Consider the following 17,546-nt stretch of genomic DNA (forward strand, 5'->3'; position numbering starts at 1 on the left):
TCATTAACTATATGTATCTTCTTAAAACTTGTCAAGTTTAAAATATACTAAAAGCTGTCACTAGTGAGGCAATTACACCTCTTGCTTTTGAAAACTTAAGAATTGTGTTTTAGCACATAGCAGTTAATACTTTCAGCTAGCTAAGTAATTACAATCTCCATTAATACCTGCTATAACTCTCTGAATTTCAATAACAATTAATTTTGGGGTTAATTAATTATTGTTGTTAATGAAAATGGAATACATATTAAAATCCTATTTTAACAATAGGGGGTTTGTATTGAAAGTTTGTATTCTGTTCTTTCTGCATGCCAAACAGCAGCTAACATTTTTTTTAAGTGCCAATATGGCAAGCAGGCAGATAGTAACTAAACCCAGTTTGACTAGATAAGTATGCGCTGAAAAAGACTTCAGGAGAGCTATGATGGTACTTGCTAAAAAAGAATCTGACTTGAGCGCTTTATCGGAGCAACTCCACCAGAAACCAAATTAAACACAAGAAAAATAAATTTCTACTGCATTAACCATCCCTCTGTTTGAAAACACAGGATTATTTTGGCCACAGCTAATGCCACTAAAAAAGATCCAACTTCTACAGCTTCATGAATTTTTACAGGATAGACATCTGCAGGTAATATGACAAGAAGTGCCCATTTTGCAAAGCCATTCTGGTCTCAATAATAGTTTTAAGAGCATCACGAAGACTCCACCCAAACCATATTTGACAGGAAGAAACTAAAAAACCAAGTTGTTCACATCATCATCTTCACTCCAGACCCAAATCAATGAGTCTTGCATGAGTTAAAAAGGTGCTCCTTCCAAGAATGTGACTTTGTATAAGCAGAAGCAGTTCAAAAATAGCCTGCCTCCTGTCAGTACATAAGTACCAGGAAAGAGGTATTGAAAAGTATGGAAATTGGGAAGGTGGCAAAAACCTCAAATTGTGCCCCTTTGCTGCTTTGAGCTATTTCGTCAGTCCTAGAAATCGTATTTTTTCTGCAGCTGCAGATACATCTTTTAACATTGCATCACATAACCTCAAAAAGGCAAATACTATAGAAATATACACAGATTAAATTACCAAATTCAATTTATTTTGAGAGATGCATTTCAGACAAGAAATAGCAGGGCTAATTATCAATCCCTTTATCTAAAATGCAGAAAGGTTTTACACCTCTGAGTGCTGTAAGCACACCAAAGTACCAGTTTGTCTCTCCTCTTCAATGCTCAGGAACCTCCATGTTAAAATTAACTTTCTTTGCCTTACAGCTACAAAACGGGATGAATACATGTTAGGTTTTCACAGATATCATTATAATGGACAGAGACAAAATGATAGTATCACCATCATAAATTGTTGGATAACAATCATGCGTAAATTGCAAGGACATTTTCTCTTCTGACGTGACTTATCTCAAATCTACATTGTAACTGGGAAGAAAATGTGTAGAAAAACTACAGGAAAAAGTAAAACAAAAAATTCTGTCTGGGGTAGGCTCAAAAACAACAAACTTTTTCTTCTGTCATAAATTTACTTCAGATACTCACATTTTAATGTATCTGATCATAGCCATATGTAGCAAAACAGTACTGTTTCTGACTCCCATGAAACCAGACTCTGTTACAAACATGCAAATTACCTATTTTGTAGAGGTTTTGAGCTGACAAGTCATGATAATATTTACAGCATTTTTTAAGTGGCTGAGAGTTGTAGATGAGTAACAATACAGAGTACAATTATCATCAGGGGAGTAAGGGTAGCAGCTGGCTGACTTTTTTTAGTAAACATCTAGCAAATGAGCAATGCCAGGCGATGTAGGGAAGAATTAGCGTCTGTGTGCTGGTTGGCATAGAGAGGAAAGTTGTGATGAACAGATGAAACTATATGGAAAGAAAAAAGGCAGGCAGACAGAGAAATGCTAAATAGTCAACTAGTTCTGTCTGAACAAAAGACTGTGTTGCTTCAGTTGTCCCAATATAATAACATACCCTTACAAGCAACCCAGAACAAGTTGTTAATCAGATTGTATTTATGGAAGTCCTAAACCATAATCCCAAAAGTCTTCAAGAATACAGTTCCTTGCACTACAAACTCATTACAATTAAATTCTCCTAGATTGTCAGATGAGAATAGTGCTACTGGGGAAGAAAATCTGAGATTTTGAGAACATAAACACAAAAGACATTCAAATAGGAGTTAAAAAGAAAGGAAGTTTGCAATGGGTTGCATATGTTCACTGTTGCTTACCTGTTTCTCTGCTGTAGAGGTTGGTACTGGTGTACCTGGAGGAACTGCTGGTAGAGGTGGCTCCTCAACAGGACCTCTTGCAATTAGCAGTTTCACTCTATTTCCACACTGCCTTAGAACTTGTGCCACCTGCTCACTGCTCATTCCAGCTAGGTCCGTATCACCAATTTTCAAGATGTGATCTCCACTACACAATCTCCCATGCTGAAGGAAAAATAATGATGAAAAAATGCCATTTCTCCCATTTACCATACAATTAGAAAAAGAGCACATAGCTTTAGTCACTTTTAAGACATATGAATCAGGCAACTTTTTTTGGATGCCAAGTCAATATCTTGGTAACACAGAAAACAAAAGGTTGCCTAATGGCTCACTAATGTTACTTGTAATTTCCCCAGAAATATCCAGGAGATCCTTTTTCAAGATGTCACACAAGCACAGAGAAAAATTGTATTTAGCTATGGTTACTCCTACTGGTGTTTAACAACTGCATGTAGATGGCAGAACTTTGGGTTTCATTTCCAAGCACACTTCCAAAAGACATCATGCAAACATATATTCAGCTTTGCACTGCTACTAAAAAAACTGCTAGTAGTAGTAGTAACAGGATTAACCACGACTTCAAAATAAAATTAATTTCTCTCTTACTGTGATCCAGCTATCTGTATTGCTTTACACTGGTTTACTCTCTTACTGATTTACCCTTAATTAATAAAAAACTTCACATGAATTTAGGTCATATGATGAGTATTACAGAGACAGGCTTGTAAAAGGAACCTATCTACTGGTTCAGGGAAAAGAGAGCAGCAGTAAATCCTGTTCATGCATGTCCAAGCCCTGTTATCAGACCTCTACTGCTTTTGTTGGAAGATTGATCAGTCTCTATGCCTATTCAACCCTTGACCATCATTAGTGCAGTCCTAGGTACCTGTCCAATGAACAAGCTTAAAATAAGCTGTGATAACCAAATTCAATTCACATGAGCCCTTCAGGCAAGAGCAAAGCCTGTGTCTTGAAGCAGACACATGAAGCCACATACCTGCTCCAAGCTTCAGTAAGCTCAGTGGAGAAAAGCAGATGCTCTTAGCTGTTAGGGCACAGCAAGTCAATGTTTGGTGTACCCTCTACCCCTGATTACAACCAGCACATTCATGAAAGAATTAAGACTCTAAATGCATATGCACAAAACATATATAATGTTACAGATTTGAAAATGTGATTTAGAGCCTAATCCATCTTTAACATTTAAATGCAGAGACTCCTGCACTAAACACACCTTTACAGAGGAAAAATTTCAGTAATTACTGTTTCTTTTTTTTACATTTATTTGGATAAAAGCTACCACTATTTGGTCTGACCATGAAAGTAAAGAGTAACTTCACACCTTACTGAACAGTAACAAAGAGGTAGGTTGAATTTACCTGATCAGCCACCCCTCCTGGGAGGATGGTTTTAACAATCACTCCAGTTGACTTTCCTCCCACTATCCCAAATCCCAGACCTGAGCCATCATTCACCAACTCTATGGTCTCCACATGCTGCCAGTGAACCTACAAGGAATAAATATAAGCTTGTAAATGATTAAAAACATAGAATCATAGAATTGTTCAGGTGTAAAAAGACCTTTAAGATTATCAAGTCAAACTGCTAACACACATGTTAGAACTTGCGAACTATTTTCTCTTACTTCTTGAGCCTGTTTCTGAGAATGGAAGGTTGGAGGAAGATGTACATATAATACCTTTTTAACAATTACTATTAGGTGTAATATTACATAAAACCAGAGTTGGGTAATGGGTCAGACCTTTTAAGAACTTGCTGAATGAATTTAAGCAGCAACCTAGGGCTGCCCACCTTCATGCCCCTTTGCAGTCAGAAAATACTGCTGCTAGAAAACCACAAAGGACTGGAAATTAAAATCTTCAGATAAGTGCATGTTCACGTCAGCCATTATAACAAAGCACAGGAGAAAGCAAAATCCCAATTCAGTATTTTTAAGGATGAAAGCAGCACCAAGTATTGTGAGGCAGGTATCAGCAGAATTACCCCATGTAATGAACAAAGACTTCTGGGTTGTCTGATGGCAACAGCACTAGAATAAAGTAGCTCTGATGACAGACTTTGTGTTCTGACAGGAGCAAAACTGCTCGGAAAGAAAGACAGATGCTAACTTGCTCGCATGGGGCACTGCTTGAACAGACAGCTGGAAGTTCATGGTATTATTTCTCCTGAAGAAGAACTCACATAGCAAACTCATCTGAAATTTAAAACTGCAGCTGGTGCTGCACCAGGTACACTCTTGAAATAAGCATTTATTTTGGAATAATCAAGGCATTGCAAATTCAAAGCCCTGTGGTACCTGTTTGGAAATTCAGTCTTAACATAAATCTAGGGTGATCAAGCAAAGCCTGAAGGAAAAAGAATGGCTCCTAGTGTCCTGCACTTGAAAGCAAAGAGAACACGAGAGTCAGGAAAGGCATGCTAAAAAAAGCAGCATCAGCTGTGGCATGTTTGTAAGGAGCATCTTTTCAAGCAAGGGAAACTGTTCAGTGAATACAGAGGCAATCGCATAGAGAAAGAAGTGTGCCACAGCAATACTGCAGGAGAACAGGCTTCTCCCATGTGCTGGCAGGGAAAGTTAGGTCAGTCAGCTGCACTCCTGCACACAGGTAAAAAGAATAATTCTGACATTCCTTCACTAAAGGTTTTATGCTAATGATTAAAAAACACTAGAACAGTTCCTTTTTCCAGACTGATTGCTCTCTATACTTCTGATAATTGACTCCCTTAAAGAAGGGCCACAGATGACTGAACAGCAAAACCTACAGAAACTGAATATGAATTGTTACATCCCAGGACAAGCCATTACATGAGTAAGATAAGAGGAAGAGAAAGTACGTTACTATCACCATGTTTCTGAACTGTGTTGTCTACACCTAGATGTGCAAAAGCTCTCAAAAGAAAGGCATTGTAGCAGGGCTGTGTTTTGGGGAGTCCTTAAGTGCATCTTTTAACTTTACTGGAGCCCCCATGCTAATAGACAACAGAGAAACAAACACAAAAGCACCCATCCAGCTGGTGGTGCAGATCAGATCACAATGCCTCAAAAATTCTTTGCTCAAACAGAAGGCAAAGAAAAAAAGATCCCGTTTACTGAAACCTCAAAATATAGCTTCATCAAGCGTACGAAGAGACAGGATGGAATTGAACTGCGGGCTGTGGGAGGTGCCTGCAGAACACCATGACAGGACAAAGAAACTTATCTCCACTTGACCTTGGGGGGAGGAGATGCCACACGGTAGAGCCCTGTGGAGAGGTGCCTGCCAGAACAGGGTGGACAGCGAGTGATCACCCCCATATAGGGACATTAAGAAAGTGTGTTACTGACATGGCAATGTAATAGGTCACTTAGTGAAAAATACCATATAAGGAAACACTGGGTCTTGAAGAAGTGTAAAAAACCAGCTTCACTCCTTTGAATAAATATCTCAGATTCCCTGCCGGTCTGAGTCCATGCCTTAGTCATTACATCAATCAACTAAGGTAAACATGCTGTATTTGCATTAGTGGATACAGATAATTTGACAGATGGGAAGAAGGAATACATCCAAGATAAAGATTTTTCCCCCAGAAAGCCTGACTATTTTCTACTCTTTGTAGGGAAGTAGGGAAAAGGTACAATAAAGATAAACAGAAGAAAAACCTCAAGAACTGTGAAGTAATGTACATATAAGTTACAAAAAATAACTCAAAAGACTATATGCAGTAAGTACATGACTGCATAGAACTGAATACACAGACGTTTGGGATATACTCACCGGGTTGGAATGGGCTGAAACTGTGCTAGCAGCAGATGGAGATCGGGAAACTACAGGACTGATGAGCTGAGGAAAAGTGCCTCTAGCCACAACTAGCTGGACATTATCTTTTGCTTTCTGCAGAATGCTGATAGCCTGTTGATGTGTAATTGTCTGATCAAGGGCTTGTCCGTTAATAGCAAGGATTTGATCTGCTTCCTTCAGCTTTCCATCTCTGTCACATAGGTGTAAACGGGGAAAGGGGATGACAAAATAAATAAGAAAAATCAAGGAAGCATTGCCACAGAAATTGCAATATTTTGACAATTTTCCAGTATTTTTAATAACCTGGTCTCTATTCCCCCCACTTTTTTAGTCCCCCCCTGCAGTTTTGCTGAAAGGAGCTGATGTGGCACCCTGGTGATCACTCCCTTTGAAGCTAATCCCACTGCCACTTTCCCCTGGCTACTACCCCCTAGCCAGCTTTCTTCTCCCTGAACCCCCATGCGAGACTAAGCATATTAATCTCAGTCGCTCCCAACCACAGCCTGGGAACTTATGTTTATCCTTGACTTTGAGCCTCTTGCTTTACAGACCAAGTGCCCCACTTTGTTCAGTGCGCCCATACTGAATATTCATCAAACCATGGAGTGGAACATACTTTCATCAATATGTTACAGAAACAAACTTTGTTTTGCTGAAAAACAAGGGAAAAAAAAAAGAAAGAAAAAGAAAAAAGCAAGGACAAAGAAAGAAACAGAACAAAAATGATAAAGTAGAGCCCTTTTATAAAAGAGGAAAAAAGCCCTGAACAAATCAAAAAAATCCCCTTCACTTTCTGACAAAGGAAGCATCACTGTAAAATTACATACTGAGTCCTTCCCCAGATCTACTCCAAAGGAAGTGTATGAAGCCTACACAGTTGAATCACCCTCTCTTTCCTCCACTACTTCTTTGCATCCCAAAGTGGCAATGCTTTGAAAACAAAGGGCAGCAAGGAAAACAAGGATCTCTACTACTCCAGCTTTTGTGAGCACCTACACTGTAGAAACTGAGGTAGAGCACTCAGGAAAAAGACTATTTAGCTTCAACCCATAGCATTTCACTTGTGAATTTGAACTGTTTTTCAGAGTGTTCTCAAAAACTTATTATAAGCCCTGTAACAGCTGTTGAATGTTCCTTTTTTGACAGTGAATCAGGCAGGGCCTGATTCAGTAAAGATAGGTCTCACCTCCAAGCAGTAAGTGAAGTAAAAGCAAATACCTCTCAAATGGGAAGGAAACAAACAAACAGGAAAAAAAAAAAAAGAAACAAAAAAAACCACCTAAACCAAAACAAAAATAAACAAACAAAAAGAGAAAGTGGAATTTAGGGAGAGCCAAAAATATTGTAGAGATAGAAAGCATGTCACATTTTGTAACTGATTAACTGCAATTAACTCTGTAGACCATGTTCTTGTCTGTCTTGCCCGTGTTCTTATTAGACTTACAGTGCTCAGATCACAAATAATCCGAAAATTTCTCCCTAAAGCATGGTGAGAAACAGCACCAATATGACTCAGCCTCCCCACACAAAATACAGAGTATACCACAAAGCAGTTTGGGCCAGGATCCTGATCAGCGGCACACCTCACCAGTTTGCAGTAAACCAGTGCTGCTGCCATTTACCATTGAGTTTGTGTACTCCTTTGGGCATTTCTCTCAACATTAGTTGTGGAATCTGAGTTCAGCAAGCTATCATGATTGCTGAGCTTCTGTAATATCAGCTGAATAGCTCTGTGAATGTCCCTGACTTTAGGCCAAGACTTGCTTGACTTTAAGGCTGGGTTTCACACCTGCTCAATGGGACTCTACCTAACAAGTAACAGTGCCAGATACAGCTGACTTTTGTGCATCATATTGTTCTTCAGTGAATTCAAGGACAGCAAAATACGTATTCCAACTTTAAAAGAAATGACATAGAACAGTAGCTTCCCTTTTTTTCCTATTTAAAAACCCCAGGGAAATGACATTGGTAGTTTCCATAAATTGAGAACAGTTCATACGATGCCTGTTACAACACTACATAAATTGTGGCAAGTAATTTTACATCTGTAATGATGCTCAGAATATGGAGAGAAACACACCATTGTACCACAGAAGTAACAGCACTAACACAACTGAACTGCATTGTCACATTAACACTTGGTATAGTAAAATATTCAGTAGTAATCTTACCTATGCGCCACACTTCCCTCCTGGATTTCCTGCACAAATATTCCTAGTTCTCCCCTGTTTTCACTCTTGAGTCCCACAACACTGAAGCCCAGACCACCACTTAGAGGTTTAGTAAGGTCAATTGTCTCAACAAGTCGACCCTGTTCAGCAAAAGGTTAAAAATGAACAAAGGTTAAAAACGTTGAAAAGCAGTAATAATAAATGTGGTAAACAACTCGGAAATTAATTTCTAATTACAGCTACAGCTGGGCAAGACCACACAAGTTAATAACTGAAACAGAGTTTTTCATTTCCCATTTCTTGCTATCATACAGAAAATATTTGAGAAATAAATATTATTACAACCCAGAAGAGGAAATCAGGAAATAAAAGATAAATATGAAGAGTTTTGGTTTGGTAGTGACTGAAGTAGGATATATATCTATTTTAGAGGGTACAGAACAATTTTCAAGCAAAACCAGGAAAAGAGGATGAATTTCAGAAAGATGAAAAAAAGTTGGACTACTCAAAAGGCTCTCCTGAACACCATTAGATGTCTCCAATGCTGCTCTATTACAGATTATTAATAGATAAATCCTAGGATATATGCCTGGGCATTCCCAGCTCCAGCCACTGAAGGGACTCATGCACCATTTTTGCCTACTACATGAAAGTAGTAAGATTACAGAACAATGCATAACAAGGTCAAAATTTTCCACTTTATTTCCAACAAAGTCACAGAACTAGCTTTCATTAATTATGCATACAAGAACATGCTCTCCCTCATATAGTATATCTCCCTCATGCACAGAGCAGCAATTCTACAATGAGCATGGAAAAATAATGGCATGCTGATCTGTAATACACACACACTGGTCAGCTAAGGACAGTAGTTCACAAGTGACAATATAAGGGCCAGTTTTTCAACTGCCTTCTCATCTACTAATTGTTTCTCAAACTAAAAGGTTACTTTTATATTATACAGTAAGTGAGCACTGGTTTGTGTAGTAACTCAATTGATTTTAAATAAATATCATGTATCTTAATCTTCAGATAATCAGTAATCCATATTTTGTGGTTATTATATGACAAGGTTACCTGGGACATGTTTCTGATCAGCTGCTCAAAGTCATCACTAGAGAACTTCCCATTAATCTGAGGCGTAATGGATCTCATTGATGCTTCTAGCACATTAGCTGGACTGCCATTCTGCTGAGCCAACAAATATGACTCATTAAGTGGCAAGGACCCCACATTCACACCATGATGGAGAAGCTGAGGGAATTCACCACTGGAATGTATGGGAGGTGTAATGTTTACCTGTAAAAGATTGAAGGCAACACGGATCTATAGGCACAGCAGAAACCTTCTCATTAGGTAAGATCATAAGCCAATTGATCATTAGAAGTACTTCAAATTCCAATTTGCAATTTTTAACAGACATGTTAAGAAGAAAAATTATCTTCAATATTTATACTCAATGTAAAGTTGTGAACTACAAGCATAAAACACAAAAGTAATTGATGAGAACAACCTAAAATTATTTTCCACACTGTCTAAAATTCTTCAGTTCCCATCAACATAGCATCTTGAAAAATTCCACCACAGTGTTAGAGGTAAACAAGTAGGAACAAACTTTTTCTAAGTATCAGTATTTAAGGAAAAAAAACCCCACAGTTATTTTACAAGAAAAAGAAAAAGTATGTGTATATTGATGAAAAAATAAGGAAATCTCACAGCTACACAGAAAACAAATTTCACTGGTCAGAGTTTCCGCATCACTATGTACTATAGCTACCAACGTGACTATCTGCATGAGCTAGGATTAAATATAAGATTACTGAACAAGGCTAAAATCACTAGGCTGATCTGAAAGTCAAAATCATATATTCACACAGACAGACTTTACAACACACTTTTCTTAGAACAGAAAAGAAAGTAAGAAAATTCTCCATTTAGCACAGCCACAGTAAATCACTTCTTTTCAAGCCGACCTGTGCCAAGCAATCAAATGAATGGCTGCTGGCAATACAAAGCTCAGGTGAAGCAGAAACCCTCATGTGCCCTTCGTCCCACTTGCCTGTGGACTGTCAATTGGTACTGCTTTACTCCAGATAAATTTGCTTCATACTTGCCTAGCACACTAACCATCATATTGCAATTTCAAACACTTTTCATAGTTTTATGATGCACACTTTCTAGCATTCTGCATCACAACACAGAAACCTAAGGCTCCTCTTCCTTAAGTCATATTTTAAACTTCAAGTATCAATAAAAATTTTAAAACAGTAGACATATTCTAAAATGTCTACCAGTCTCAACTCTTCAAGCATGTTACTTCTATTAGGTTCATGATATCAATCCTCCAACAGTTCAATCATTAAAAGGTCAATACTGTTCTCCATCATACAATTCCATCTCATTTGAGTGTTTTAGGAAAATGCAATAAAAGAAACATAATTTGTTGAACAAGTTATGTGCCTGGGAAGGCCCTCAAGCTAAAGAAAAAAATACCACAAGGCAACTGGAAAGGAAAGTTCTCAACAGCATTTTTAAGTCTGCTCTGACATAAAAAACTGTAAAGAAGAAAATTCGGATTTTTGGAACTCAGTGATTTTTATATCATTTTGATTATGTTTTTTATCTGTATTTGTGAGGAATCACTTGGGTTATGTTTCAAACAAATTGTGACTGTTTTTCTCTACTCAATACTGAAGGAGTTCTTCAAAAAAGATAAGGCAATGTCCTTAGGGAATGATGGTTTTCTCCCTGGTAGAGAACTTGCACATTCTCATGCTGAAATACAAGTAGTTACAGGGCGATTAATTGTTTTAGTTTTACATTGTATGTTTTCACTGACCAAATCCTGTTTGAACTGGCAATATAATGCCACTTTCTCAGTTTGAAATTTCATCCTTTTTCCATACTTGTATGAGCTGGAGCATCAGTGCAGACATACAGGAACTGACCAACTTCTCCCATTCCTTCTGCCTTTCAAAGCAAAAGATGGAAGTTGTTCATGTTTTCCTAAGACACATAACTAAGTAGCAACTCCATTATTCTGAAAACATTGGATTGTATTTATTTGCATGATGGTAAAAATACCACTGAAAAGAAGTGTTGCATACTACACATACTGCAGGAAAAGGAAAAAATAACCTTGCAATTCACACTAGCTTAACTTGAACTTTAAAAGCTTCTCCTCAAAATTTCAGTACAACAGCACAGCTACAACACAGTATTGAACACAGTCACATCAAGAGCAACTGACAGCAACACCTCATTTTCATCACACCTTTTTTAAACAAACACAGCCACATGTTCAGTGAAGGATGTGCTTAGCACATTAAGCCAACCTCACATAAAGTGTCATCTGACCTCTGAAACTCTATGAAAAAAATAAACTCAAAGAAAAAATGCTAAACTGTTAACAAAGTTTCATGTGTGTGTGTGCGTGTGCACACATGTGTGTGCAAAAACCTCACATTTCACATCTCCTCTTCTGAAACAGACGTGGTTACACTTTAAAAACTATAAAAACATTTATAATGACATTTACAGTAGTACTTAAGGTAGAAGTTCAAAATTTGGAGAAATATTTTAACCAAAAATGTGACGACTACTCTCTTCCATGTGCCTCCTGAAATCCAGGCTTATAGCATGAAAAAGCAGAGAATACCTGCTATATATTCTTGCTAACCACAGAAGTATAGGTCATTCCAGGGGGAGCAATAAACCACAAGTGCAAATCTTGAAATGAAGTATTTTTCATAACTTATAAACTGTACTACTTTACAATCACCCTAATTCCATTCAGAAGTAGCTTTATAGCACTGTGATTGTATAACTACTGTATGAAACATTACTCCTTTGTTTTATAAACTGGCTTATGCCATTTGTCCTTAATTGGCTTTCTCCTTATGGTATGAAACATCTTCAACGTGGACATAATTTGCATAAGATAAAAAGAAAAATTCATAAATAACACTGAGTATGACAAAATTTATGTTTTAGTCACACAGACAGACACTAAATACAATCAAGCTGTGCTTCCATGCAGTAGCTCAAAATACTTTTTTAAGACAAAAGCAACTACATAAGCCATGTTTGCAGTGTATCAACACTTAAAGCAATGTCCTCAGCATTACTAGGTCTCAACTTAGACAAAAAGAAATTTTCAGTATTTCTGCACTCCAGCTACTGAGCAGCAGTCCTGGACATCCCAAGAAGCACAAGACTGACTGCAAGATTCCTGAGTAGCAAAAAGGCCAGCTGCAACAGCAATCACACTGGAACTGAGAAAGTGCAAGCCAGAGGCCATGCAAGCACAACAGGAGGGAAAGGCCCTGGACTCCCAGGAACAGGAACTGGCACCGGCACCACTCTGCTGGGTGCACCTTTATGACTCCATCCTCAGAGCAGGTGAACCAGATCCCAAATCAGTATTTTTTTATGATCACTTCATTTAAAAACACAGAGCAAACAATATTGTTGCCAAAAGGGGTTCAAAACATGAACTAAACATCTCTATTTGTGCAAAATACAGAGTTAAGCGAGTGTTCACAGACAATATGAAAAGACTTTTCTCACTTCTTCCCTAAACCCTCTCTAGCACTGACACCCAGCTACTACCCACCACTACACTGTGAAGGAAAAACTATGGTCAAACTCACAAGTTAAAAAAAACCCCAACAAACAAAAAACAACAACAGAAATAAACCAAAACAACAACAAATAAACAAACAAGCAACAACAACAAAAACAAAACAAAAACACCAAATAACCCAAACAAACAAAAATACCCCAAACCACCACACTAAAAACCAAAACTGAGGAATGCAGCCCTGCCATCCAGTCCAACCACAGGATATTTTTTTCTGGCAGAGCTCTGAGCAGGAAGGAGGCAGGAGGAGGTGGGGAGGAGGAGGTGAACATGTGAGAGACAAAAAGGAGTAGAAGAGAATCAGCACAGGAATGCTAGTATGGTCTGAGCACTTTCTTTAAAATATTTCATAAAGAAAATAAAATATTTTTGAGAAGTTTAATACACCACAATCTCTACTTTTCTTCTCTGTCTCTTCCTTATCTTCAAACAACAAGACTGCTCTTCAGCATGAGAAAACAAGCATTCACTGAAGAACAAGGACAGAAAGAGACGGGAAAACCTGGTTCCTTCAGTGGTCCCCAGCTCAAGTGACTTGTGAAGTCAGAACAGTAATTCACAACAAAAACATCCCTTTGTTGTGCCTAGACTTTTCCACTTCAGTTAACTTCGCAATGACAGTTTTGCAGTGCAAACAAGTACTGGTTGCTCATTTAAGAAAAAAAACCACACAACTTTAAAGCACCTACTAGTAAGAACCAAGGCATCAGATTTGCTGACTTTAGCACCATGCCTCAAGATAAAGCAACATACCACTCTGGCCACACACTGCACAAACAGAGGGTAGGACTTTTACTATCATCTCTATGCCTTGCAGACACAGTGCCTCAAGCCAGGAATACATCCTTACCTTCAAATTTATTGACATCCCTAGAAGCCCATAATGAAGTCTCACTGGTTGATCTACTTCTGCTGGGATACTTGCAAGGAATCTGTTTGACTTGTAAAGTAAACTGCCATTCTGGCTTCTCTGGTCCCATCCCCTCTTTCAATCTATACTTTTCTAAAAGGTGACCTCCCTGAGAATTTTGCAGTAGTCTTGTAGCTCTTTAAAAACTCATTAAAAACACAGGAGCAGTTAAACAGACTGTCATACTTCACTTTGAGAAGAATCAAACCCCTACTCAACTGTCATTGCAGCTCATCATTAAACTTTAAAAAACTAGCCATCTTAGTCTCGAGTGGGTAGAGGCTGCAACATCCTGTCATTGCACAACTCAGCACTATTTGTCATCCTGTCTCAAACAGAGCTCTGACTGCAACTGCTCGGGACACAACTTGTCTCCTTCCTCAGTCTGGCACAGCTTGGCCAAAAAACCTGGTCACTACTCACATGTCTTGCAGTTTTCATCAACCTGTAGCTTAAGAGTTTCAAGAGCACAATACCCTGCCAGTTGTAAAAAGGGTGTCCTTGAAGGGTATCCTCAAAAGTGAACCTTTTAAAATACAAATTTTTTTTTTAACATAACTGCCTATTTCATGCTTTTATTCTTTGTTCTGTTTCAGTAAGCTTTATAAATATTTAAATGAAACAAAAAAAAAACAGACCATCTCATGTTATATTCTAGGGAAGAAATCCTACAGAGAAAATACAGGAAAAGAGCTGACACAAATCTAAGAATGCTGGAAACATATATTTACATGTGTAAGTCTTCATATAAGCACACATAAAAAAAGGGAATTCACATCCAAACAGCTCCCCTGTCAACTAGACAGGGTATGTGCCATGCAACATTCACAGACCACTAAAGTTATTTTGCAGATAAACCTGCAGAGTCAGGACAGAAGGTCCTATTTGCTTTTTAAAAAATACATGCCTTAAATTACCCACCCTAGTATCAGCTGCTTCATTTTCTAATTTAGGCAAGTGTATTGAAAAAGATAACCATCCTTTAATTTCACAGCTAATGTCCAGAAGTGAAAATTTAATTTGTCATTTCACCAAACTTCTATTAATGTTTCAGGCATACTTTTATTTCTCACTAAATGTTCCCAGGGTCTTCACCACATAATTCACACAATTTCTAGATGTCACTGTTAAATTCTCATTTTCAAAGAGCAAAACAAACACATTTTCAAAGTGCAAACAAATCCTCAGGACAGTTTTTTCCCCAGGATTTTTTAAAATGACTCCAATGTCATCAAGTCTTTAGATACTAAACAGGCAAAATCTGAAAAACATAGTGATAATACAGCACGGGCATTTCTTGTCTGTGCAAAATAGCATCATGATGATCCATGAGAAGCAAGAAAGGGCCACAGTGCACTCGTCTGCCGCACAGCTTAAGGACTATGAGGACTGTGAAGAATCCTCCTCATCACAGTCTGGTCAGAGACCAGATGTGGCTCCACACTGATGATAAGGTCCATGCGCAGAGTCTTCTCCCTCCCACTTCAGCAATTCTGCATACCACACAGAGCTGCCCATCTTGCAGGAGTCAACAGGAACAACTATTTGCAAAGCCAGATACACAGTTTAGTCCTAATTCAGTTACTGAACTACTCTCTATATTCTTCAAATTCTTATTCTGTTGACAAGAAAATTATAGCAACAAATAAAGTCAATATAGCCAAGCTGCTGACCCTTTTCTCAAGCTCATTGAAAACATGCAGAAAATTAATACTTAATACCCTGAGGAAGCAAAAAGGAGGCAGGAGTTCTGGCTTCTCTTTGATTTTTTATTCCCGTACAAAGTACAAAATAGATGTTCATGTCCTTCTGAAGTCAACCATTCCATAGTTTCCATCTACAACCTCATTTTAGCAGCGTAAGACACAAAAGAGCAATAAAAGGCTCATAGAAAAAAGTCCTAGACTCTTGGAAAACATGCTCCTTTTGAAGGGCAGAGAAAGAAAGCTTTATGTTAACCCCCCACCCCATATCACCATTTCCCTACCCTGCACATTTTAAGTAATGAGCATATACATAAAAATCACATACACAAAATATGGCCTCAACAAAGACCCAAAAAGTCAATAGTGTATGTCCCCAAACCTTCGGATCGGATGTTTAGTGTAAGCTATTTCACTGTTCAACAAGCAGAAACACACACATCTTTACATTACCTTAGCAAATTTTCCCTTGCACTTGAAAGACTGCTTTTCCTACCTGATCTCTCAGTTGTTGAACAGAAGTCTGAAGGTTCAGAATTTGGTTAAAGAGAGGACTCTGCAGCACTGATTTTAATAGGCTCAGTTTCTCCTCATTTGCAACATCACCTCGATCCCGAAGTTTTGCCTGTAACCGCTCCATGGCCTGGAGGGCCCGATGTGTATCTGTAGCAATAACCATTCCTAGTCAGTAGCAGTCTAGAAACAGCCACACAAGGTAACAGGTTTATATGTAACCCTCTTTACTGTTCAAACTACAGAGAACTTGAATGGCTCTGTTTTGAACAAAAATCCCAGCCCAAACATGTCTAATGAAGCAGGAAGTCAGAGGCAGAGCACAAAACAGAAGCCAACGAAAACTGTATTTTTGTCCATCAAGAAGTGGGTTACAAAAATGAAAGAGCCTCCATTAAAATTCAGTTACAGGAACTGTGGCTACAATCCACTGTAAATAAATAGTGGAATAAATAGTCATAATAGAAAACATTTGTCTTTTCCATGCAAACTTTTAATTCAAGAAAAGATTAAAACAATTAAATCAAGACAACAGGCTAGAAATTAAATACCCTAAGCATGCGATTGTACAACTTTTGTTTTCAAATACAAAAACCCAAAGAAAACATGCATTTCTAAGCACAGTAGATAATTTTTTTCAAAACCCCTCTCAGTAGTATATACCAATGTCCCAAATCTATCACACGCACTTGATTTGGCCACAAAAATACTGTGAAATAAATGAAAAAAAGATTACCAATTGTTTCCAACATGTTTTCTGCTTCTCAGCTTCTATTTCAACATTGGAAAGAGACTGTAAATATTTCCCTGAAAAATAACAGAAAGGAAAAAAGGTCACAATAATAGAAACACTAAGCTCTGAAGGGAAAGAAAAAAGCTTGACTTTTGAAAGCAATAAACATCAAAATAACAATCCACAAAAAACCTATCTCCACAGATAATTGAAATAACCTCAAAGGTGACCATATTCTGACTCACTTGGGTGCTCCAAACCTTCCTGAAAACTGCTTTAGGAATATCTTTGTAATATTTTTGCATTTCCATATCAAAGCTGCTGTCTGCATATTGTTGCACAACATGACCCACACTGCTTTAATCAGACGCTATGAATCATAGCTGCCACTGATATTTTACACTGTTTCATTGCTTTCCTTTTCAGTGATTCACAAAAAGACATTCCCTGTGGGATCAGTTTTCAAGCTCTGTGTTGACAATTTCAGGTTCATGAGCCACAGCACATTTTTTACAGTTACTTTTGAAAGAAAAGTCATATAAATCACAAGGCTACAGGCTTGCAGGACTCTCACACTAGAGGCTCTACTATTAACACTGGAATTGAGACTCAGGTATGGACGATAGCTGAGTATTCATCAGCGTGGGTTTCCAGGAAGGAAATTCTACACTAAGAGGAAGAAACTCTGAAATTGCTTTGCCTTTTCTTTTTTGTTGTTTTTGGGGCTTTTTAAAAACGTACACCTGCAATTGCTCAGAAATTTGCAGTGATACAACATGCTTGA

The 17,546-nt window shown here is 38.0% G+C and overlaps 1 protein-coding gene across 11 annotated transcripts in view; it reads right to left on the bottom strand.

Annotated features, from left to right (window-relative positions):
• MPDZ (multiple PDZ domain crumbs cell polarity complex component) overlaps positions 1–16,859 on the bottom strand; it is a 94,543-nt gene extending 77,684 nt beyond the window's left edge. For 10 of the 11 annotated variants that reach the window (XM_017732865.1, XM_017732872.1, XM_017732870.1 and 7 more), the window contains exons 1-7: positions 16,766–16,859; positions 16,013–16,179; positions 9,339–9,560; positions 8,262–8,401; positions 6,067–6,280; positions 3,670–3,798; positions 2,249–2,452 (exon numbers count right to left, since the gene is read on the bottom strand). In XM_017732865.1, coding sequence (XP_017588354.1) covers positions 2,249–2,452; positions 3,670–3,798; positions 6,067–6,280; positions 8,262–8,401; positions 9,339–9,560; positions 16,013–16,179; positions 16,766–16,781 — 1,092 coding nt within the window. In that variant the 5' untranslated portion in view covers positions 16,782–16,859. Of the gene's footprint in view, positions 1–2,248; positions 2,453–3,669; positions 3,799–6,066; positions 6,281–8,261; positions 8,402–9,338; positions 9,561–16,012; positions 16,196–16,765 lie in introns of those variants that run through there. The other variant, XM_017732874.1, reaches the window with a different exon arrangement.
• Positions 16,860–17,546: the final 687 nt, after the last annotated feature.

Source organism: Corvus brachyrhynchos, unplaced genomic scaffold (genome assembly GCF_000691975.1).
Source record: "Corvus brachyrhynchos isolate BGI_N302 unplaced genomic scaffold, ASM69197v1 scaffold194, whole genome shotgun sequence".
In the NCBI taxonomy this organism is placed as follows: domain Eukaryota; kingdom Metazoa; phylum Chordata; class Aves; order Passeriformes; family Corvidae; genus Corvus; species Corvus brachyrhynchos.